Raw genomic sequence first — 23872 nt, forward strand, 5'->3', positions numbered from 1 at the left:
GCCTTAGGGGAGCTACCAACCTCTCCTTGCTTTGGTGTTCTCTCCGTAAAATGAAGCCATGAGTATTTTTCCTTGTGGAAAGCTGGGAGGGTTAGATCGATAATGCATGGAAAAGGCTGAGCCAGTGCTGGCACATAAGGAACCTTCGATCGACGTTAGCTCTGGTTACCCTAGGTTCTCAGCCTGCCAGCCCCAGGCCCCTGAGGGCGGAGGTAAGGTGGCTTCCCTGGATCTTCCAACGTGTAGAAGTCACATCTCTCCTCCAGGCTGACCTTGTACACAGTGACGAAGTTAATAGTTACCAGCAGCTGGAGATGGGGGGAATGGGGACATATTGGTCAAAGGGTCCAAACTTCCAGTTATAAGATAAATAAGGTTGAGCCCTAGCAGTTTTGGCTCAGTGGATAGAGCGTCAGCCTGCGGACTGAAGGGTCCTGGGTTTGATTTTGGTCAAGGGCACGTATCTTGGATGCAGGTTCTCCGGCCCGGCCCGGATCGGGGTGTGTGCAGGAGGCAACCAAAGGATGTGTCTCTCTCACTTCAATGTTTTTCTCTGTCTCTCCCTCTCCCTTCCACTCTCTCTAAAAATCAATGGAAAAATGTCCTCGGGTAAGGATTAACAAAACGATTAACAAGGTTGAAAATCTAATGTACAACATAGTGATTATAGCTAATAATATTGTGTCATATACTTGAATGTTGCTAAGAGAGATGTTAAATGTTCTCTCCACACACAAAAAAGGTAAGCATGTGATGCGATGGGGGTGGTAGCTAAACTATGGTAGTAATCATTTTGCAATTTATAAATGTGTCACATCAACAGATTGTAAACCTGCAATTTACACATTGTGCATCAATTATATATCAATAAAGCTCGGGGGGGGGGGACAAATTTAATCTTGCCATAGAGAGGTCTGAGCTTTGCCCTCAGCTCCTGGCAAGGAATCCAGGTAGGAACAATGTGATTTAGGGCGAGGGGTGGCCACACCAGAAAGAACCCCCACGTGACTTGGGGGAGGGAGGGGGGGTCACATGGTATTAGCTGAACTAGAGACTGAAATCAACCAATCGTCGATCCATCAATCATGCCCACCTAATGGAGGCCCAATCAGAACTCTGATCACTGGGGCTCAGGTGAGCTGCCCTTGGTGGTGCTCCATGCGGGTCGCTGCTGACGGCTGCAGGGAAATGAATGCACCCTGACTTCACAGAGAGAGGGCAATGAAGGCTCAGCCTCTAATGCTTCTCCGACGCCACTGTGTACGTCTTCCCTTGGCTGACTTTAATCTCTGTTCTTTCCCTGTAATGAACGGTTAACTGTGGGTACGATAGCTTTCAGTGAGCTCCGTGAGTTCTTCTAGTGACTAGCAGAGTGTAAGGGTGGTTCTGGAAACCTCTGACCTCGCAGTTGGTGTCCGAAGTGAGGGTTCTCTTATGAACTCTGTTCCCTCTAAAGTATACACTTGGGCCCTCCCTGGTTTGGCTCAGTGGATAGAGTGTCGGCCTGCAGACCGAAGGGTGCTGGGTTCGATTCCGGTCAAGGGCACCTACCTCAGTTGCAGGCTCCTCCCCGGTCCGGGCCCTGGATAGGGCCCGTGCAGGAGGCAACCAATTGATGTGTTCCTCTCACATCAATATTTCTTTCTGTCTTTCCCTCTCTCTTCCACTCTCCCTAAAAAACAATGGAAAAATATCCTCGGGTGAGGATTTAAAAATAAAATAAAAATGAACTGTACACCTGGCTAAACTCTTGCACCCTGGCACGTTGAACAAATGAGTACATGAGCGGGCTTTCCAGAACGGCTCATAGCCAAAGTCAAACAAGGCTTATCCCAAACCCTGTGCAGCAGGGACTCGTCATCCCTTCACAGGTAAGGAAGCTGAAGGTCAGAGAGGTGGGCAAGCGGAGGAGTCAGGAAGGGAACCAGGCCTGCCAGGCTCCAGGCTCCAGGTTCAGGATCTGGCCACCACCAGATACTTCGCGCCCCCCTCCCTCGGCCCCTCCCCCCCCCCCCCCCCCCGCCCCCTGCAAAGCCCTGCCACTCTCCCAAGCCAGGACTCACCAGCCTGGGACTCCTTGGGAAACAGACCAGAGAAAGGCTGAGGCAGACCAAGCTCACAGCCCTTGAGGCCTTTCAGAGGATGGTAGGCAGGTCCCAGGCCTCTTCGTGCTCAGACCGCAGCCCACCTGACCCTACATCAGGGCTGCAAGCTCAGATGTCTTCCTGGGTGACTCAGGTGAGCCACTTAAGCGATGGAGCAGCGAGTGGATGCTGAGGAGGAGCGTGGGAACAGGAGCGGATGGAGGATGTGTTCCATGGCAAGGCACCACAATCTTTGTGAGGTTCTTGTTTTAAACACAGGGAAGGCCAAAGCAGACAAGCCTTTGGGCCTCCAGTCGGTGACCTCTGAATTCATACCTGGGCCTTCCCGCCTCTGCCTCTTCACCCCCCTGTCCTCCTGCTGCAGGGCCTCTCCATGCAGCTCCCTGCCCCCGCCACTCTCCTGCGCTCTTCGCCCCACCTGTTCTCACAATTTTCCTCTGACCCTGCACATTCAGTAACAGAACCCAGGCCTCTGGATTCCAGCCCAGGCCTCCTCCCCCTCGTCCTCTGCTATAAACTCTCCAGCCCTGGGCTTTCCCGTGACTGCTCCAGAATCAACTAATATTCATTCCGGTGGTCAGTCAGCCTCTCCACTCACCCCTTAGGGAGCACCGTCTTTGTATCCGGCTGTTCTAAGCCCTGGGGAAATGATATACTATTAATACGGGGAAGTTCTCGCCTTTGTTGCTCTTAGGGGTAGTCAGACAATACAGTGATGATCACACACATGGATATGATAATAAAAGCCCAGCGACTGAAATGGTGGAAATACCAGAATGACCAGAGACCAGAACAACCACAGCCCCTCACCCTGGCTGGCCTCCCCCCAGCAAGTGGTTAGGGGTGATCAGGCAGGCAGGTGAGCAGTTAGGGGCGATCAGGCAGGCAGGTGAGCAGTTAGGGGCAACCAGGCAGAGTGTTTAGGGGCAATCAGGCAGAGGTATTAGGGGCAATCAGGCTAGGAGGCAGAGGCGATTAATGGCAATCAGCAGGCAGGCAGAGTCAGTTAGGGGCAATCAGGCAGGCAGGCGAGTGGTTAGGGGCCAGCGGTCCTGTATTGCAAGAGGGATGTCTGACTGCCAGTTTAGGCCCAATCTGCAGCAGGATTGGGCCTAAACCGGCAGTCGGACATCCCCTGAGGGGTCCCGGATTTCAAGAGGTTGCAGGCCAGGCTGAGGGACACCTCCCCCTTCCCCCCTGCACAAATTTTGTGCACCGGGCCTCTAGTACAGTAATAAAGGCTATGTGGGGAAATAGAGAGTTCACTTAGGGAAATGGGGGCCCTTATTTAGACTGGGAGCCAGAGAAGACTGAGGACTCAGAGGTTCCATCTTTCTTTTCTCTTATAAATTTCTTTCTTTCTCTATGTATGTTTTTAATCCACGGCTGGGAATCTATGTATACGGATTTTCAACTGCGGTGTGTGTGTGTGTGTGTGTGTGTGTGTGTGTGTGTGTGTGTGTGAATGTCAGGAGGTGGGAGAAAAATGATAACAGGAGCCAATGTTTGTTGAATGGTTCTGTGCACACAGCCTGGAGCAAGGAGCTTTCATCCCTATAGCGAGCTTATTAGTACAATTGACCTTGAATCACACAGGGGTCAGGGGCATCCCCCGTGGCCTTGGAGGTTCAGCGGGATCCCGGCCACTCCCAAGCATGCTCTTCCTCATTCCCCACGGCACCTGGCCCAGAGCAGGTGTCTAGACCAGCGGTCACCAACCTTTCGGACCTCACGGACCACCAGTTGGCAACCGCTGGTTTAGACTATGGCAGGAAGGGGAGATGGTGATGACCTGGAGGCAGTTAGAGGTGGCAGAACCTCAGGACAGACACTGGTAAGGCCCTGAAGACAGCCCTCTCAGCCACCTCCCACGGCCCCTGCTCCACCCTGATTCTGGCTCACCACGCCTCCTCATGTGGGCACTGCTCCAGGCCTGTTTCCTGACCCCGAGAGTCTCTGTGTTCAAAACCCCTCCTTCCTCTATAGCCCCCACCCCCAGGCTCCCCGTGACCCCGACGACACAGCCCAGGCCCCTCTGCCTGGCCCTTCTTGGTCTGGTCCCTCAGCCCTGACCTTCCATCCCCTGCCCCCACCCTGACCCCAGATGGGATGGGCACTGCACTGAGGGTGAGGGGGCAGAGAACATGGGAGGCACACACTCTGGCTTCTTTATTGGGCAAAGTCTTAGAGACTCTGTAAGGCACGGAGTCGAGGAGGGTGACGGGGCGCCCGGGGGGTGTGGTCAGGAATACCAACACCTCAGTGCTGGGCATCCCATCATAGCGCATGCTCCCGCCCTCTGGGCAGCTCTGGGCATGTCTCTCCTCAGGTCCCTCTCCTTGGGAGCCTGGGAACAAAGGGCCCTTTTTCCCCCAAGAAGGTGAGTCTGGGTGATCAGGGACGGGGAGGAAGGGAGAGGAAGTCCCATGGTCTGGGGTAGCAGAGGTGTGAGCCTGAGCTCCTCATCCCTGGAGGCACTGAGAGTAAGGCACTCAGCTCAGGGGCAAGTGCTGGCAGCGGGGCAGGGTCCGCCTGGCACCGGGTGGGCAGGCTGCGGGGGCTGTCTCAGCTGAAGTCCCGGCTGGGCAGGAGGAGGGGGGCCACCAGGGTCCACAGGTAGAGCAGCAGCCCGGCCCAGCTGGCACAGATCTTCACCCACACGGCGGTCCAGGTGCTGACCATCTTCTGGGTCTCACCGGGTCTGGAACACACCATCATGCCCGTGAGCCTGGCCCCGTCTTATGACCTCAGTCCTGGCCTGACCTTATGACCCAGCTGGGACTCCTGACTTCAACTTTGACTCTTATTCTGTAACTCGAGTCCCCGTCTCTGGTATTTTCGACACTTGGTCTTAAGTCTCCAGACACAGCTCTCGACCTTGGACCACAGACCGGATCCTGACCTCCGTTCCAATCTTGACCTCAGTCCTAGACGAATACAGTGACCTGGCTCCTGGAGCTCCAGGCCTCAGTCCTGACCTCTAACCTTGACTCTGACCCTCAACCCTATAACCGCCCCGACCCCGACCCCTGATTTTATGACCACAGTTTTGATATCTGACTTCAATTCTGACCCTGGGCCCTGTGACCACAGTCCTGGCCCCTGGCATTGTTACTCTTATCTTAGCTCCTTGACTTGTCTTTCTGGCCCCCTAACCCCAATTTTAATCAAATGACCAAATTTGTGACTTTATATGGCCCCAATCCCAACTCTTGACTTCATGACTCCTAAATTACTCCTATTCTTAACCCTGTGGCTTCGATTCTGACATCTACAGCCTAATCCTACCCCTCCAACCAGGAGTCCTAGATCTGACCCCATAATCCAAATCACCACACCCGATCTGTAAGCCCAGTCTTCGCTGCACAGGCCCAGCCCACCTCCTGTGATCTCCACTTTTCAGTGGAGGTGCCAGGGGCTGAGCAGTCTAAGGCACTGGCAGGGAAACTGGGTCATGGATGGGGCAGGCTCCGTGGAGGGTCCTGGAGAGATGCCTCCATGCCCAAGTCTTGAGCAGGTTTTCCTACACCTCAGTGAGGGGCCCGAGGAGGGGAGATGTGTGGCCAGGCTCCGAGGGCTCTGTCCATGCCCGGCCAGGCTGCACGCACCTGTACCAATTGGTGAGCGTCATCATGATGTGCAGGGAGGCGAGCACCAGGCAGAAGTGGAAGAAGGAGTAGCTGTAGGCGACGCCGTCCTGCTCATTGTCAAAGGCCTGGCCTGCCACCTGGTGCTCCTGCGTGCCCTCCAGGATGGGCGGGCACTCCTCCGTCCGCATCAGACTGTTCACCTGCCGGTGGTTCGAGGAGCGCACGCTGCAGGGGAGGGAGGAGGTGGGCAGGTGGGCAGCGCCAGGGGGCCTCATGCACCATGGCACTGGTCATACCAATGGACATGATGGTCCCAGAGCCTTGAGGGCGGCCCGGGATCTGGTGCTTAGGTCCTGGGACCAGGAGTTAACAAACTGCTTTGATTCTCAACCCTTCTCCCACCCCCTGTATGAACTTGGGCAAGGCACCCCTCTCTGAGCTTGATTCCTTGTCTATAAAATCAGGGACAGCCCTAACTGGTTTGGCTCAGTAGATAGAGCGTCAGCCTGCGGACTGAAAGGTCCCAGGTTCGATTCTGGCTAAGGGCATGTACCTTGGTTGCAGGCACATCCCCAGTAGGAGGTGTGCAGGAAGCAGCTGATGGATGTTTCTCTCTCATTGATGTTTCTAACTCTCTATTCCTCACCCTTCCTCTCTGTGAAAAATCAATAAAATATATTTTTTTAAAAATCAGGGACAGCAGTACCTCCCTTACAGGGTTGTTGGGAAGATTGAATGAAATAATGGTGTAAAGTCCCTAGCACTGTGCCTGGTACAATATAAAGAAATAAACTGCCTCTGTTATTCTGGTGGTTCAGTTGCCATTTCCCTTAACATGTATTGAGTACTTAATGCTGCAAAGCATCATACCAGGCTCTACATTTATTAATAATGTTAATAATTAACCATGCCCACTTGCTATTAAGTTTGTTTTCCTTCTATTAGTTTTAGGTAAGTGGCTTTACCAATTACCTCCCCTTTCTTCATGCTTATAATTTTTAAAATAATAATAGTAATGATATTTTGGTCATTGCTTTTCTATAATGAGGTCTTGATGTTTTTAACAGTACTAGTCTGAGACTCATAGGCAATTTTGAAAATCCAGTGGTATTTTGGAAAAAAAGCGAAAGGACCTGGATTCCAGCCACACCTCAAACTGAGGTCACCCCTTGCTGAGCTGGGGCTGCCCCCTGCCCCACACAAACTGCACATATAGGCACACATGGTCGGGGGGCGTCTAGCTGGGGTGAAAGCCATCATGGTCCCTGCTTCCTGGCTGCTTATGCTTCTTTGCTTCCTGTGTGTGTTTTCTTTTTAATTAATGCTTTAAAATAAATAAATATATATATATATATAATCTTTATTGATTTCAGAGAGGAAAGGAGAAATAGAAACATCAATGATGAGAGAATCACTGATCGGCTGCCTCCCGCATGCCTCTTTACTGGGCGTTGAGCCCACAACCTGGGCATGTGCCTTGACTGGGAATCAAACCCTGACCTCCTGGTTCATAGGTCGCAGCTCAACAGCTGAGCCACGCTGGCCAGGCACGTCCTGTGTTTTAAGAGCTAAGAACACAGCTCCCATGGTTCTCAGAGGTGCTGCCCAGTGACCTCAGGCCAGGGAGGTGTGCATGTGAGAAGCCAGGTGCCGGATGGGCTGGGGCGGGCGTGTGCTCAAGCCCCACCGCCACTGTGTGCATAGCCTCAGACAAGCGGCTGCCCAACACTGAGTCTGTTCCCTCTAACATGGACCTGACAGGGGCCTTTCCAGATGAGAAAAGGAATCAAATGAGGTGACAACGACGAGAGATGTTTGTAAACTGCCCAAACTTGACTTGGAGAAAATGTCTGAAAGAGGGCATCGTGAAGCAGCCTCAGAAAGTACTACCCGGGGCCTGGCGGAGGTGTGGCCAGAGGCGGCCTCCAGGGAGGAAAGGGCAGGCAAAGGAAGTGGCGCCTGGAGAAACGCTGGGCCCCAGAGCCAACACTGAGCCTGCCAGATTCCGTGTAAACACAGTTATACTTGAGCTCGCCATCTAGTGACACGTACAAAACAGCCACCCAGCTGTGCAAATGTTCAAAGTTATTTGTAATAATAGCAAACATGTATTTGGTGCCTATGACTTGCCAAGTTCTTTTCCAAGTGCCCGATACACATTAACTCACCTATAGCCCTACAACAATCTACTGAGGAAGGTGCTATTTCTATTTCTGTTTTCCAGATAAGGAAACCGAGGCCCAGAAAGGTTAAGTGACTCTTCCAAAATCTCACTGCTAATTAGCGCCCGTGCCCGGCTCCAACGCAGGCCGTCCTGGCTCCAGAGTTCACACCGATAAGCACTGGCTAAGATGCCCCTTTAAGAAAAGGTGTCATGTGATCTGAAGTAGGAGCTGCTCCCTCTGTCAGACTGTGGGGTCCCAGCCACCCTGGGCATTAGAGGTTATCATATCCTTTTACTGAGGAGGAGCCGGCAGCTCAGAAAGGGAAAGCCACTTACCCCACGGCCACAGCAGGTGAGTGACAGAGCCTGGACCCACTGGCTCCAGTCCAGGCTCTTTCCCTGACCCCACAGTTGCCTGCAACCAACTGAGCTGGCACACAGCAGCCCAGTGTGCAGGAAAGGGCCTGGGGCCAGGAGGCAGGGTTCAGCCCCGCCTCGGCCGCCAGTCACACTGTGCCCGCCAGCACAGTGCAAGGGCTGGACATGCTGCCTCCAGCCTGGTGTCTCGGCTCCCACATCCTCTCCTCTCTTCCAGCTCTGGGCCCGCCCCCCCATCATGATCCCTCCCCAGAACCCAGACCCCTGCCATACCTGATGAACAAGGTGCACAGGATGAAGACGATGAGACCCACGATGCTCGGTGCGTCCCACCACTGGGTCACATAGCCCTCAGGGCCCGCCAGGATCGTCTCATTGTCCAAGTATGTCAGCAGGTGGGGGTTGCATTTCTGGTCTGGGGATAGGAGCACGGTCACCCTCAGCCCATGCAGGCCAGGTCTGAGGAGCCAGTTAGCCCTGAGGATGGGCAGAGAGCCAACCCAAATGGACAGACAGACACGGAACCCATCGTCCAAGTCCCAGCGTCAGCGAGCACTTAGCAGGCAAAACCACAAACAGCTCCAGGAGCAGATGGGGTCCGCCCACTTTCCTGAAAGGCGAAGCCTCAGACTGGGCTGGGGCTGGGATGTCCCTGTCACCTGGAAGGGTCCCCAGCCCCCCACTACTAGCCTAAGAACAAAACCAGGCCTCCTCAAACCCAGGCCCATGCTCACCGGGGACGTTGGACAGAGCCAGCCAGGTGACGAACATGGTGTAGAGCGAGACGACCGAGGCCTGCAGCAGACCCGAGTTGGGCTGGGCGTCCTGGAAAGAGCAGCTCATCAGTATGAGCCCTGCCAGACCTGGGGACACCCCGCCCCCACTCACCCTCCACCAGGGAACCTCAGAAACCCTCACCACCCTAGGGCCGTCCACCCCACACCACCCAAGCCACCCACCACTTACCTAGCCCACCCAAAGGTGGAGTCCTAATTCTTTCTCCTAACAGATTGCACCCTTGCTCCCCTGCTGAGAACCCCTCAAGCATGGCGCCCCGGCACACTGTGAATCAAAGCCCTCCCTGGTCAGTCCCACCTTCACCGCCACCCGATCCCCCTCCCATGCTCCTTCCCGCTGACTACACCCCAGCCACTGTGGCCTCCTCGCTGCCTGCAGAACGTGCTGAGCCCTCTCCCGCCTCAGGGCCTTTGCACTCCCTGTGCCCTCTCCCTGACATCTCCCTTCCCGGATCTCTGCACGGGCCGCCCCCCTTTAGCTTTCAGGTCTCAGCTCAAACAGGACCCGCAACAAGGCCCTGAAAATCCTGCCTACAGCAACCCTGGGCCTGCCTACCTTTGAACCCGCTACCCTTTTACTTCCCTCATAGCACCCATCCAGAACGACCTCACTTTGCCTGGTCTATTGCTTATTCTTTCCCACCCTTCACCACACACACACCTGAAAATATGCATCTAAACTCTAACTAACAGCACAGGCTCTGGAGCCAGTCTGCCTGGGTTCAAACCCCAGCTTCACCCCTTATAGCCGTGTGAGCTCAGGCAAGTCTCTTTATTCCTCTAAGCCCCTGTTTCTTCATCTGTAGAGTGGGGACAGTGGTGGTACAAGGACTAAATGACATGATCGATGGCATTAACTGTTCGCTATTACAATTATTCTTCCTCCCCTTCCTCGCAGCCGTATCCCCAACATCCAGACGGGCGCCTGATACACAGTGAGTGCTCAAGAGGTGTTTGCTGCATGAAAGTGATTGCTGTGTGACCTGGGACAGGGGCATCACCCTCTCTGGGCTTTAGTTCTCTCAATGGGAAATGGAGGCTCTGACCAGAAAGTTCCCAAACATTCTGCTAAAGACCCCTAAAAACTGCCTAAGCTACCTTTGAATCCCCTGGCGGGCTGAGGTCCCAAATTGGGAAGTACCACTGGACTCAGGAGGCTTTTTTTTCTGAAGAGCAAACAATTACTTGGGAACCCCCATTCATTATCCCAGACGGTCTGGGATTAGAAACTGGAACTGTACCTCCTAACACTACTTCTTGAGGTACCTAAGAATCATTGCTCAGGGATGTCCTCCCAATTTACATTTAAAAAATGACAGCACCAATAATGATAACACTAGCCAGTGCCTGATGTTTGTCTATATGCCAGGCACTGTTCTACATGTTCACAAATATGATCTCAATCCTCCAAATAGTAGGTATTATTATCCTCGTTTTATATTTGAGAAGAGAGAGGCACAGAGAGGTGAAGGCACTTTCCCAAAGACCCCTGAAATGTAGATGTGAGAGCCAAGACTCTAACCCAGGGAGGCTGACTGGGGAGCCCCCACTCTTCGCCCAAGGCTCTGTGACCACCAGCCCTGCCCAGGATGCCAAGGTTCCCACAAGACATCCCACACACCAGCGGACCTGGTTTCCAGCCAGGCAGAGCCTGGCAAGCTCACCTGGACCTTGGGCAGGACGGAGATGATGGAGATGCAGATACAGAGGGTGAGGTTGAGGCTGATGAAGACCTTGCCCTCGTAGCAGGCGTCGGGCTCGGTGTAGTAAACGAAGAGCAGGGCCACGGCCACAATAGACAGCGAGTAGAAGAGGAAGGTGAAGAAGAAGAGGCCTGGGCAGGAGGGCAGCAAGCAGGGGGTCAGGAGGCAGAGGGACCCCCACTCCCTCCAGGGGGCTTGTTGAGCCAGCCTCCACTTCGTCATCCAAGGAATGACAATAGTCATTAGGAAGCCTCTTAAACTTCCATCATTCACCAACACCTTGGTGAGTTTTGGCCCCATCCTGAGCTAAAATGATCCACTTTCCATAAATAATCATAAAAATAAAGACAATGAATAGGGAGGGGGATAAAGGGGACATCTGTAATACTCTCAACAATAAAGGTTTTTTTAAAATAATAATAATAAAATAAATAAGTACAATGAATACAAAATGATTATTTAAAAAGTGAACTAGGTCCAGCCAGTGTGGTTCAGTGGTTGAGCATCGACCCATGAACCAGAGGTCATGGTTCCATTCCTGGTCAGGGCACATGCCCAGGTTGCGGGCTCAGTCCCCAGTGGGGAGCATGCAGGAGGCAGCCAATCGGTTACTCTCTTTCATGATCTATCTCTCTCGCTCTCTCCCTTCCTTTCTGAAATCAGTAAAAACTTTTTTTTTTTTTTAAGTGAACTGTATGTGTGGGATCTGCTGACGCCTGCTCTGGCTGCCAGAGAGACAGCAAGTTCAGAGAGGCCTGAAAACCAAACCGGCGCCCCAGTGAACTGGGACCCTTTCTGCCACTGGGTTTCAAAGACCAAGTGTCACTTGAAGTTTGGTTGGGGCTGGCTGTGCACGGCCCCTTCCTCAGGAACCGCTGAACTAGACCCTCCGAGGCCTCCCCAGTTCCTCTCCCCTCTGATCTGCTGAAGTTGCCCTGGAATCGGCTGCCCACACACACACCCTTCCCACCCTCTGCCTTGCACAGTCCAATTCCTGCACCAAGGCAGGGGCTGCTCGAGATGCCCTCCAGGCACTTATCAAGCTTCAGAGACCCCTGGATTCCCCCCAGAGGCCGGCCTTGGCACTGACCTGCGTACCAGGCGCGGGAGTCGCACTCCTCGGCCTTGCACAGCCACTGCTGGTTCCAGGAATGTGCAAAGTCGATGAGCAGCACCAGCTGGATGAGGATGAAGAGGAAGGAGCCCACGACACCGAAGTAGAACCAGACTGGATGGGGAGAGGGGAGTGAGGCGAGCCAGTCTGGCCCTGGGCAGAAGCCTGGGTGCCAGGGCCTCTGACCCACCCGGCTCCCTGGGATTCCTGGGGCAGGCACAGTCCCGTGGGCTCCCTCTCACACACATTTATCCATTCAACAATCATTTGTGCCAAGCCCTGCACTGGCACACTGAGAAAAAGCAAAGGCCCTGCTCTCAGAGAGCCCCCGGCCATGCACCGAGACAGTGTGGCAGGGCACGGGTCAGCGTGGGGCAGGTACCTCCGTCCCCCTCTCCCCAAAGTTGCCCAAAGGCCATATGACCACGGACCAGAGCGCTGTCTCCTGACTAGGAGCCGAGGCCCCAGTCAGCAGCCTGTGGTCTGTGTGCCAGGACACAGAGCAGCCCCACCAGCGCTCCTCCCACTGGGGACCCCATGCCCCTCCTGGTGGCCTCCAACCCTCCCCACCAAGATGCTTACTGTCGGAGAAGGAGCCATCGGGGATGTAGAAGGCACCCACAGTGATGCCCACAAAGATCAGGAACTTAAAGAACCAAAACCTATGGGGTGGGGATTAGGACAGACATGACAGTGGAGCAGGGTTAGAGGAACAGGGCTGACCCCCAGAAACTCACCCCCCCAAAAAAACAGGTACTGGGAGAGGTGAAGAGGGGCTTTCTCATGGTCTGATGGGCACAGGAAATCTGTCCTGGCCCTAGAAAAAGCCCCAAGGGGCAGAGGGAAGGGCCAAGTAGGGGTAAGGGTGGTCCGTCACCCCAGTTCTGGCCCCATCTGCGTCACTAAATGCTGTGTGGCCTTAGCATGTTGCTGCGCTTTCTGAGCTTAATTTCCTCATCTGAGAAACGGAACACACTAAATGAGCTGCCTTCTGTGCTGTACTGTAGGGTCTAGAGATATCTGGAGACAGGCAGGGGAGGGGGCGCCACTGTGGGAGGGACCAGGCGGGGTGCAGGGGGCCCCCCAGCACTCACCCGTTCTGGAAGGCAGCCCGGGGGTCCTGGCTGCTGCACACGTAGATCATGAGCAAGGTGAAGAGGAAGAAAAAGGCTGCTGTAGCGAAGCACATGCGGTAGACGGCACGGTGGCCGAGCAGGGAGCCACAATCGATATGGCTCTGCAGGATGACGGTGGTCCCGGGCCCCTCATCACACACCCATGGCAGCTGTGGGGACAGACACTGCCGCTTGACATCCTCCCTGGGCCTGATTCTGCCAAGGCCTGCCCTGAGGAGGCCCTCCCAGCAGGGGCGGGGCCAGGAGGAGGCCCTCCCAGCAGGGGCGGGACCAGGAGGAGGCCCTCCCAGCAGGGGTGGGGCCAGGAGGAAGAGGAGGCCCTCCCAGCAGGAGCAGTGCCAGGAGGAGGCCCTCCCAGCAGGGGTGGGGCCGGGACAGGAGCTGAGCCTGCCACTCCATCCCCATAGCTACCCACGCCTGGGGCTGAAGTCCTAGGCATACCACCCACACACACAGACGGTCTGGTTACTCTGTTCATTTCCCTGTCATCCTGCCCACAGCCTCAGAACGCACGGCGCTGTCTAAGGCAGGATTTCCCAAGATGCCCTCCACCCACCACCTACACCAGATTCCCTGAGGTTCTTCTGGAAACCGAGACTCTGAGGCCGTCTCCTGCAGGACTGGCGTCTCTGAGGTGGCTCCGAGGCTGCATTTCCCGCTCCCCCGGGATTCATGCCTGTGTACCCACTAAAGTGTCACACCACTGGCCTAAGTGTCCCACTGGGTGCATGCCGGGCCACGAAACACTTGGATGAAGGGGTGAGTTGGGACCCCCACACTGGGCTTGCACATTAAAGAGGGGAGAGCTTGCTGGGGCCAGAGTCTTAGGGGCAATCATGATTAATATGATTTTCCCAGGAGACCGTGGCTTATGAGAACCAATTATCCCCAGGTGAGGCTCAAACCCTCCTTCCCACTGAACAACCGCCCGGGACACACCTGCCCACCTCTTCTTGGTCAGCTGGGACCCCAAGCCTGGTCCCTGAGCAGCAGGCCCCCCAGGCTGCTCCCTGGGCACACCCAGACCCTCCCCCTGCCCGGGCTGCTCACCTTGTGGAGCTGGCTCTCCACGCCAGGGCTCAGCATGATGAGGGACACCAGCACCCCCAGGAAGAGGAAGAACGTGAAGATGAGGCGGCTGATGGTGGAGTTGCGGCTGGAGGGGCAGCAGCCACACAGGATGCAGGGGGCAGAGCCACAGAGGCAGGAGGCCTGCAGGGAGGACAGGACAGCACCCTTATCTCTGCCTCCCCTCCCCGCCATGCCTGAGCACGCAGCACCCACCACTGCCCCTTCGATGCCTCCAGATCTGCACCGAGCCCGCCTGTACAACCCCGGGCCAGTGTGATCCCATGTAACTTCCAAGCCTGAGGGGGAGGCTGAGGAAACCACGCTTGGAAGAGGCCGGGTCACACAGGGTCACACCGCCAGCAAGGAAAAGAACCCGGATTCAAACCTCAGGTGCTACCGTGGCTTCGGAGAGAGAGAGTTGTGCCACACTGGGTCTTACTTGGGGGGAGGCAGAGTAGTAAAAAAATAAATGCTTAAAAATCCAGACGTCTAGCTCCATCACTGATTAGCTCTGTGACCTTATACAACTCATTCAACCTCTCTGAACTGCAGTGTCCTCTTCTACAAAACCGGAATCAGAAGGGCACCTACTTCTCACAGGGCAGTTGTCAGAATGAGATAGAAGTTTCCTTTCCTTGTTTCACTTTCCTCCATAGGACTTACTATCATCTGTGAAGGTTCAGAGTTTACTTATGTTTGTCTGCCTCCCAGGTCTAGCATGCACGCTCCCCCACGGCAGGAATTTCTGTCTTTTTTGCTCGCTGTGGTTTTCCCAGGAAGCGAACGGTGCCTGGCACATAGTAGGAGCTCAGTGACCATCTGGTGAAAGAAAGCAGTGGTTCTGGGGTAGCACCAGGCACATATGAAGACCTCAGGAAGCAGCAAGCACATGGTAAACACCTGCTGAATGAATGGAATGAAGACCTGTGAGTAGCCGGGAGTTCCTACTCTGGGGCTGACAGAAACCGTTCAGGGGCTGGTGATGCCACGCCAGCCACAGGCGGTGCCCCAAAGAGCCTCAGCCCTCGGGGAGCCGGGCCTACCTGCCGAGCCTCTGCGGAAGTTTGTCTTCCCAACAGCCCCAGCTCCTCAGCCAGGCACTTGAGAGTCCAGAAAGGCAGGGCCCCGCCTTCGTGGAGTTCCCAAGGGCAGGAAAGACACTCAACAGATCATTACCCCGTGAGTGCTAAGAAGAAAACGTGCGTGCCGCCCTCAGTGACAGATGGGGGCCTAATTTAGTTGGGGGTGGCGCGTCACTTCCCTGAAGAAGTGACAATGTCTCCTGACCACGGAGAAGAAGCCTGCTCCCCAGAACAGAGCCCGGGGTGGCTCTGGGGCAGGCAGGAGCTGGGCAACGGAGGAACGAAAAGAAGGACCTTGTGCCCAAAGCTGCGTGACAGGCAGCGAGCGGTGAGTGGTGAGGTCGATGAGGATGGCAGGGCTGGGCAGCAGTGGGCACCCACTCAGGAGTCTGAAGCCAGGAGGGACTGGAACAGCCTTATGCTGAAAGATCGGTTTTGTGGAGAACAGGCTAAAAGGGGACCTTGCTCCTCTGCTGCGACCCGGCACCCCGATCTCTGGGCTGGTCCTGGGCGTAAGGCACGCCCTGCTTGAAGTGCCCTGCCTCCCCGGCTGCCCTCCCCCACTCCCCCAGACTTGAGCTGCTCCTTCTCACCCAACTCCCACCTGCAAAGCCAAGGGCAGGAATGCTAAAGGAAATGCTTGCAGAGTGAATTCTCCCTCGTGTCCAAAGCATAACAGTTCGCTCAGCCCGCAGCTTGGAGTTGTATCCCACAGCCCCCACTTCAAGCCCCGGCTCCTATCCGTGGCCGCCTTTTGGGTTTCAGGAGGCAAGCAGGTGCCAGGAAAATGTTTTGTAAACCAACCACAAGAGCATTCTGGCCACCAGACAAAGCTGGCTACTAGTTCCCGTTTACACATGAGGAAACTGCTCAGAGAAGTTAAAAAACATGCCCTCGCTGGTTTGGCTCAGTGGGTAGAGTGTCGGCCTGTGGACTGCCGGGTCTCGGGTTCGATTCTGCTCAAGAACACATGCCCGGGTTGCGGGCTTGATCCCCAGTAGGAGGAGTGCAGGAGGCAGCCAATTAATGATTCTCTCTTGCCATTGATGTTTCTCTCTCTCTCTCTCTCTCTCTCTCCCCCCTTCTCCCTTCCTCTCTGAAATCAATAAACTATTTTAAAAAAAAAAAAACTTGACAGAAGTCATACAGTAAGTGGACAGCAGTGCTGAGCTTCAAGTCATAATAGTGCCAGCTTCCGCTGATGAAGAGTGAATTCTCCCTCAGTCCCAGGCACTGTGGGAAGCACCGTATCCACATTAAACCCACCTACACTATAATGTATGTGTAAATGGGGAAACGGAGCCTCAGAGAGGAAACCAGACCAAGGTCGCAGAGCAAGTGAGCTCAGGAGCTGGGATGCGGCTCAGGTTTATCTACACCAAGGACTCACGAACGTATGATTGTATGACGGCAGCCTGGCATCATTTCAAAAGGCTCCAGTGATGACCACAATCCCGCCGGTGCCAGAGAAAACCAAGGGAGGTCAGCACCAACTGACCTCAGGAACCGGGGCCCAAGTGCCCAGGGCAGGGCCCGGCTCCGTCTTGTTGCCATTTCAACCTAAAACATTTGAGATGTAAGAAAAGCCGCCCCAATGCAGTCAGGGAGCCTGGCCTTTCAATTCACTGTTTTTTGGAGATCAAAATCCGGGTGTAACTGACACCTGAAACCTCAGGATTCCCTGAGCCAGCAGTGGCCAGAGAGCAAGTCAGGAGAGAAAAATTCACGCCAGCCGCAACCCCCCCCCCCCCCCCCCGCCCCATTCTGCCCCCCAGCTGCTTCAGAAGCAACCTTGAAACATTCATGCTCTCTGACAGTCCTGCCCCCTGTGGGGATCTCTCCTACAAGAACCTCTTCCTACAGAAGTACCAGTGGAGGGAGGAAGGGCAGACGCCCACCCCCGCACACTCGGAAGTCCACTGTGGCACTTGTTCACGCCAGGAAAATAACAGGGGGAAATTGAAAATAAATGCTCAGCATTGCGTCATGGCACTCCCTAAGAGGGCTGGCTATCTCTGCTAAAGGGAGCAGATGGGGAGGTGCTACTTAAATGGGTCCATGTAACTAAATATAATTAAATTACACCTCAATAAAGTTGGTTTTATTATTTAAAAATAAAAATGTTTAATTAAGGGGGGGGATAAAATAGGCGCAAAGCTTTAGGTTTTATGAGGTTATTAGAATCTGGAGAGATTGCAAATGACCTCAATGCCCAGGGGCCAGTGGTGGCCCACTTACTGCATGGACGTTATAGAGACAGGAAAGATGAAAGTCACTAGGCCGCAGAGCAGCCTGGGCTAAGGGTTATGATGCAATGTGAGAGGCCCAGGCGACTATAAAACTTCCCCCATGAAGATTACAGCTCCCACCCCCATCGAGCGCGCTCAAGGCAAAGGCAGCCTTAGCACCAGGCAGGTTCTCTGAGTGGAGAATATGAAGCCCTGGTCTTAGAGTCTTCCAGTTGGAGGTTGCTTGGCATTCAACCAACCCAGCCTCTGGTGCAGAATCACCAGTAAGGCAGCTGGCTATATCCCCTGCTGCTTGCACACTGTCACTGACAAGGAGCTCACTACCTCCCCAGGCAAGCTAGACAGCCCTGGAGTTGTCAGTGGTTTGGCATGGTGGAAAGAGGCTGTCACCAAGGCATTCACACTCTCCTGGCTGTCGCTAGGGCCAGGGACATAGATTCTTAGAGCCATTCCTGGGGCAGTGGGTGGGTAGAGTAGGTAGCAGAGGGCGGGGGCCACAGTTGAAAGCTGTTTGGTTTAAAACAAACTGGTCCCCCCACTTCTGGGTATTATTCAGAGAACTGAGAGCAGGGACTCGGACAGATATCTGTACACCCATGTTCATAGCAGCATTACTCACAACAGCCAAAAGGCGGGAGCAACCCTTCGACTGTTGAATGTGGTAGACACATACAATGGAACATTATTCAGCCTTTCAAAGGAATAGAATTCTCATACATGTTTCAACATGGATGAACCTTAAGGACATTATGCTAAGTCAAGTAAGCCAACCCAAACATATAAACACATAGGATCCCACTCATATGAGGTACCCAGAGAAGTCAAATGCATAGAGACAGAAAGTAGGATGGTACTGACCGGGAACTGGGGGTAGGGGAGTGAGGAATTACTGTTTAATGGGTAAGGGGTTTCAGTTTGGGGGAACATGAAAAAGTTCTGAAGATGGATGGTGGTGATGCTTGCACTATGTGAAAGGTGCTTAATGTCACTGAAGTGTATACTTGAAATGGTTAAAATGGTACATTTCACGTTATGTATATTTTACTATAGTAAAAAAAAAAAAAAAAAAAAGGAGGGGACAGAGTTTTCAAGGAACAGTAGTAAGTCAGCTAGGTGAGGAAGGAGAGGGTATTCCTACACAGGAAACAACATGTGCAAAGCTAAGAGGAACGCTGTGCTTTCAGGGTAGCTGGGCAATAAAAGAAGCTAAAACGGTGTCAGAGGTGATGGCCAGGGTCCCGCAGGCCATGCCCAGGAGTCTGGGTTGTATCCTGCAGGCAAAGGGGAACCATTGCTAAAGAAGAGATCAACATCTGATTTGCATTTTAGTTTTGGTGTTTGTTCTTGTTGGTGTTGTGGTTAATCCTCACCTGAGGATATTTTTCCTTTGATTTTTAGAGAGAGTGGAAGGGAGGGAGAGAAACAGAGAGAGACACATGGATTGGTTGCCTCCCGCCTGTGCCCCGATCAGGGCCAGGGATTGAGCCTGCAATCCAGATACGTGTCCTTGCCATTGATCAGAATTGAACCCGGGACCCCTTGGTCCACGGGCCAACACGATATCCACTGAGCCAAACTGGCTAGGGCCAGATTTGCACTTTAGAGCTGTCACTTGGCCACAGAGTGGAAGACAGATCAAGAGAGTGGAATGCAGTGTCTTTGGGAACAGAGGGAGAGAGTCAGGGGTGGTTCTCAATAATGCAGAGAATGCAGAGACCAAGGAAAAGTCGGACTCTAGAATTCCCACTGTGTGCGTTAGCCAATAATATTTACTCCTGACAATACCACTCACTGATACCATTAGGCTTGTATTTAGCAAATGCCCATTTTAATACGTATCATGTTTTTTAAAATAAATGACAAACTCCTTGAAGACTAAAACAGTATTAAATAGTAAAACTTACATTATCTATTTTACCATAATTAGATTAAAAAATGGTCCCAGCAAGGAGATGTGAATGAGCCAGCCTAGAACTAGACAGAACACAGGGAGGAGAGGTCAGCCCCAAACTACTCAAGCACAATTACTCCCCCGTGCAGTGCTGAGAACAGAGGGCTCTGCCACCAGCTTGCAGAATGACCTTAGACAAGTCTCTTTTCCTCTCCATGGGACTCAGTTTCTTCATTCATAAAATGGGCTCCTGGGCAGGATAGGAAAGTGGCTCAGAGCCCAGGCCCTATGGTCAGACAGCCCTGGGTTCGACCCGCCTCACCACTTCCTTGCATGTGGCCTAAAGCAAGTTACCATCCTGGGGTGTTTACAGAGTGGCCATTACAAGCCAGCTTCATGCTAAAGGTGTCGGCCTGTTTACCTTAGTCCCATTTAATACAAAGTGTGAGAGGCAGGTTCCACTGTTCTCCCACTTTACAGACAAGGAGAGAGAGGAAGTGACTGCCCACGGTCCAGCAGCTGAGAAGAGGCCAAGCCAGGATCTCAATCCAACCAGTCTGACCCAAAGGCCTTTCCCACGCCCTCGCACATAGAAGGCGCTCCCTAAACACATATTTGCTCACCACCCATCTATCGTGCGCTGGCTTGCCTGGCGGTTCCCACCCTCTGTGGGCCCCTCTCACTTCCTGCAGGCCAGGACTCAGCTCCAGCCGAGGGAGAACCATGAGCAGCAGCTGCAAACACACTTCACAATGGAAGGGCAGAGAAGTCTTCCCCACCAACCCGTCCCGCTAAGGATGCGGGAACTTCACTGCTGTTGGGCAAATCTCCATGGAAACAGGTTGTTACTGGTTCCAGTAGTAACCACTGCACAATGTAATACCGTGGGCAGAACAGACGCAGCGTAAACTTTACTATTTTAATGCTTTTTGTCTTCAACGAGCTGGTAATTTACCTTAAGAATCAGGATAGATATTAAAATGGATATCTAACAAATACAACCCTAATGATGTCAATCAATGAGTGGTATTGTCAGAAGGAATAAATATTGGCTAAAGCACACAATGAGAATTCTAGAATCTGACTCTTCCTCGGTGTCCGTTCTCTGGATTCATCTTCCCTCTCTGATCCAGTTTCCTCCTCTGTGAAATGGGAATGATATGAACTGCCTCACTGGGATCATTGTGAGTACTACATGAAAGGACATGTATCAGCCCTGGCTGGTGTGGCCCAGTTGGTTGGGTGTCATCTCATGCACCAAAAAGTTATCAGCTCCATTCCCAGTCAGGGCGCTTAGCTAGGTTGCAGATTTGATCCCATGTCAGGGCAGGTAGTGGAGGCAACCTATCGGTGTTTCTCTCTCACACTGATGTTTCTCTCTCTCTCTCTCTCTCCTCTCTCTCTCTCTCTCTCTCTCTCTCTCTCTCTCTCTCTCTCTCCTCTCCTTCTTCCCTCTCTCTAAAATCAATAAAACACAAAGAAAGAAAGAAAGAAAGAAAGAAAGAAAGAAAGAAAGAAAGAAAGAAAGAGAATATCAAGTGCTCACTATAGTGCTGGGCCTGTGCTACCACCGGACAGCTTTGGGCAGTGAGTGCTGGGCCTAGGGTAGGATGTGGTAAATGGTAGCTGCTGTTGGTATCCTTATTTGTCAAACAGAATAACTGAGGGGAAACCAATGAAATGGCATGAGTGAGCAGTTCAGCACAGTGCCTGGCACGCAGTAGGTGTGCAGTAAATGTCAGAGGTCAGAACCACCAAGGGAGGCCACTGAAAGGCGGTTCCTTGCAGATATCTGATGCCCAGTAAGTGGCACTCTCTAGTCTACCTGGGCAGCCCTGTCCCTCAGGCAGCTAGGACACGAGAAGAAGTCTGGATCACAAAACAGACTTTAATCCTCCCTGCAGTTCCCCATCCTTTCACTGTGCAACCTGAGGCAAGCCAGCTACCCACTCTGTGCTCCATTTTCCTCTGGAGGAGCCTGTCAGGTGCCCTCCGGTCTCAGCGCAGTAGAATTCCATGAGTCAGGACCAGCACTCAGCTCCAGAGGAAATCTCCACCCACCTTTCCAAGATGATAGTAACCAGAGCTCCCATTTTGAGCACGCACTAAACGCCAGGATTGGGTGGGGCGCTTTCAATCTTTCCAACAGCCTTAGGAGAGAAAGGCACAGGAGATTGGCAAGTCTCCCCTCAACATCCCTACCCCCAGCCAGATGGAAACCTGCTCAACTCCTAGGAAACGCTCCCTCCCCCATCAGGAAGCAAACTCTTCCTGGCCAGAGACCCAGCCCAAACCTTGATTTCTTAAGACGGGGAGGGATTTCAGGGACCAGCTCTAGATTCCTCCTCCTGTGTGTGCACAGGCACGCACTTCACAGATGGGGAAATGGAGGCCCAGAGAGGACAAGAGACTGTCCAGGGACCCATGGGGCAGCTATCATTCTCAAAAAAATGGCCATAAAGTAAATCTCTAGATCCTCCAGCTCCTGCCCCTCCACCCCCATCCTAACGCACACACATGCACGCACACACATGCACACACATGCGCGCGCACACACACACACATCTGGGACAAAGGAAGGCAAGTCCTGGGATTCAGCAGCCACCAGACCCCTCACCGCCCCCCCCCCCATTCCTCTCTGCTCCTCTTTGTGTGGGGCAGAGGGGGAGGGGCATGCCTGAATGAACCTCGGATTTAATGAGGAGAAAAGGAAAAGAGGAGGGAGCTAGGAAAAGGAAAAGGGGCCTCTCGGCTGGGGTCTGGCTGAAGCTCCTCCCCTATGCTGGCTGCAGCCCCAAAACTGAGGCGGGCTGGCTCCCAGGCCCTGAGCCCAGGCGACCGGGTACTCCTTCCCCCGCACCCCATCCCACCCCACACACACACCCTCCCCTCCCTCAGTTCTTGGGTCTTCTAGCCCAGAGTTGGGCCGGGGGAGGCAACCCGAACAGACCTCTCCCAGTGTTTCAGAAAGGCAGACAGGGGCTTCCTGCCCACTCCCCACTCTGCCCGGGGGCCCAGAGGGGCGGGTCTGGGGCTCCTTGGAGAAGTGCCAGGAGTTAGCCTGAGCCAGACTGAATGTGCGGAGACAAGGACTCATTGGACGGGCGGACAGACGGACAGACCCTGAACTGTAGACAATGACAGATGGAGAAGCCACAGACGGACAAAGACAGTCGGACAAACGAACGGACCGAGACAGACAGCAGATAAATACTAATGAACAAACGGAGGCCGACGGGCGGGAGCGGACAGACTGAGGGAGGGAGAGATGGCAAAGGGACAGAGGACCCAGGGCAGAGAAGGCCGGGGGCCGGGCAGGCCTCACAAAGAGTCGGGGCGTCCGGGAGACACACCACGAAACGCGCGCCTGGAGGACGTCTCCAAAGCCGGGCGCGGCGGGGCCGCAACACCCAGCCCCACCCCAGCCCGAGCCTCAGTCTCCCCGGCTCCCGGGAGGGGCCGGCGGAGAGCACTCCCTCCCCCGCCCCGGCGCGCCCCACCCCTCCCCCGCGGTAACCCGAGGCCCGGACTGCAGCTGTCTCGGTCGCCCGGGGCCAGGGCTGGGGCGGGAGTCGGGGGAGGGAAACCGAGTGACCGGGGCCCGGGGCGCGGAGGCGGGGTGCGGACCCAGAGAGACAAGTTTGGAGGAAGCACATGAAGAAACTGTTCGGAGGGAGAAAACCGGACAGGAGCGGGCAGGCGGCGCGCGCCGGGCGCTGGGGTGGGACTCACGCAGCTGAGCAGGGAGCAGGCGCCCAGGCAGGCGCCCATGGCGGCGGCGGCGGCGGCGGCGGGTCGGGGGCGCGGGGCGCGGAGGGGCGCGGAGGGGCGCGGGCCGCGGGATCCGCTCCGGCTCCGGGTGCCCCGGTCTGGCCCCGCCCCGCGCCCGATGGTCCCGCCCCGGCCCCGCCCCGCCCCACCTGGCAAAGCTGCTCACGGTTTTCCGGTGCCGGTGCGCTCCGGCCTCCCGGGACTCACCTCGGCAGGTGCGCCCGGCGGAACCCGGGAGGGAAAGTGGGTGGAGCGGTGCCTCCCGCGGCTGCGCGAGCCTGGCAACCGGACCGGGCTCAGGCGGGAGCTCGTGTCCTGGTCCCAAGTGAGGGTTTGGAAATACTGAGACCTGGGTTCGAATCCGACCGAGGCCACAGTGTGACCTCACAGCACTGGCCCCCTGCAGGGGTCAGGGGCCAAGAGGTGGTCACCCCTGATTCCTCCGCGCTTGGCACAGAGCCTCCCAGCCCAGTACATAGGTGTGGAAGGATGAGTGATCGGATAGAGAAACAGACAAGTCACGTCACCTCTCCGAGTCTCACTTTTTCCATCTGAGAAGTTAGGACGCCTACCTCACGGGGCTGTTACAACCCATGCTAGATGCTTGACAGATGTGCGCTCCCTGTCTCATCTAAGACCCTGGCCTTGCACCCTGTCAGCTGCCTTCCCTCTAGCCACCTGTCCCTCAATCTCTACTGAGCCCTGGCCGCCACACGCCAACAGGCCTCTAGAGCCACCCTGTTCAGCGGCCCCTCCCTCCGAAAGATGCCCAAATCCTGGCCCCCAGCTAAGGAGGTCAGAGAGGGTGTGTGTGGGGGGGG

The 23872-nt window shown here is 54.6% G+C and overlaps 1 protein-coding gene across 1 annotated transcript; it reads right to left on the reverse strand.

The window, feature by feature from the left end:
* Window positions 1-3616: 3616 nt before the first annotated feature.
* Window positions 3617-23140, reverse strand: SERINC2 (serine incorporator 2). Its single transcript, XM_081086347.1, has 10 exons — window positions 23013-23140; window positions 14038-14199; window positions 12946-13136; window positions 12434-12513; window positions 11828-11965; window positions 10699-10868; window positions 8972-9062; window positions 8511-8652; window positions 5714-5920; window positions 3617-4806 (listed from the first exon to the last, which is right to left on the reverse strand). Exons 1-10 carry the CDS (start codon window positions 23049-23051, stop codon window positions 4671-4673), a joined length of 1356 nt encoding a protein of 451 aa, XP_080942473.1. The 5' UTR covers window positions 23052-23140; the 3' UTR covers window positions 3617-4670.
* Window positions 23141-23872: the final 732 nt, after the last annotated feature.

Source organism: Myotis nattereri (genome assembly GCF_964212035.1).
Source record: "Myotis nattereri genome assembly, chromosome: 3".
Taxonomy (NCBI): Eukaryota; Metazoa; Chordata; class Mammalia; order Chiroptera; family Vespertilionidae; genus Myotis; species Myotis nattereri.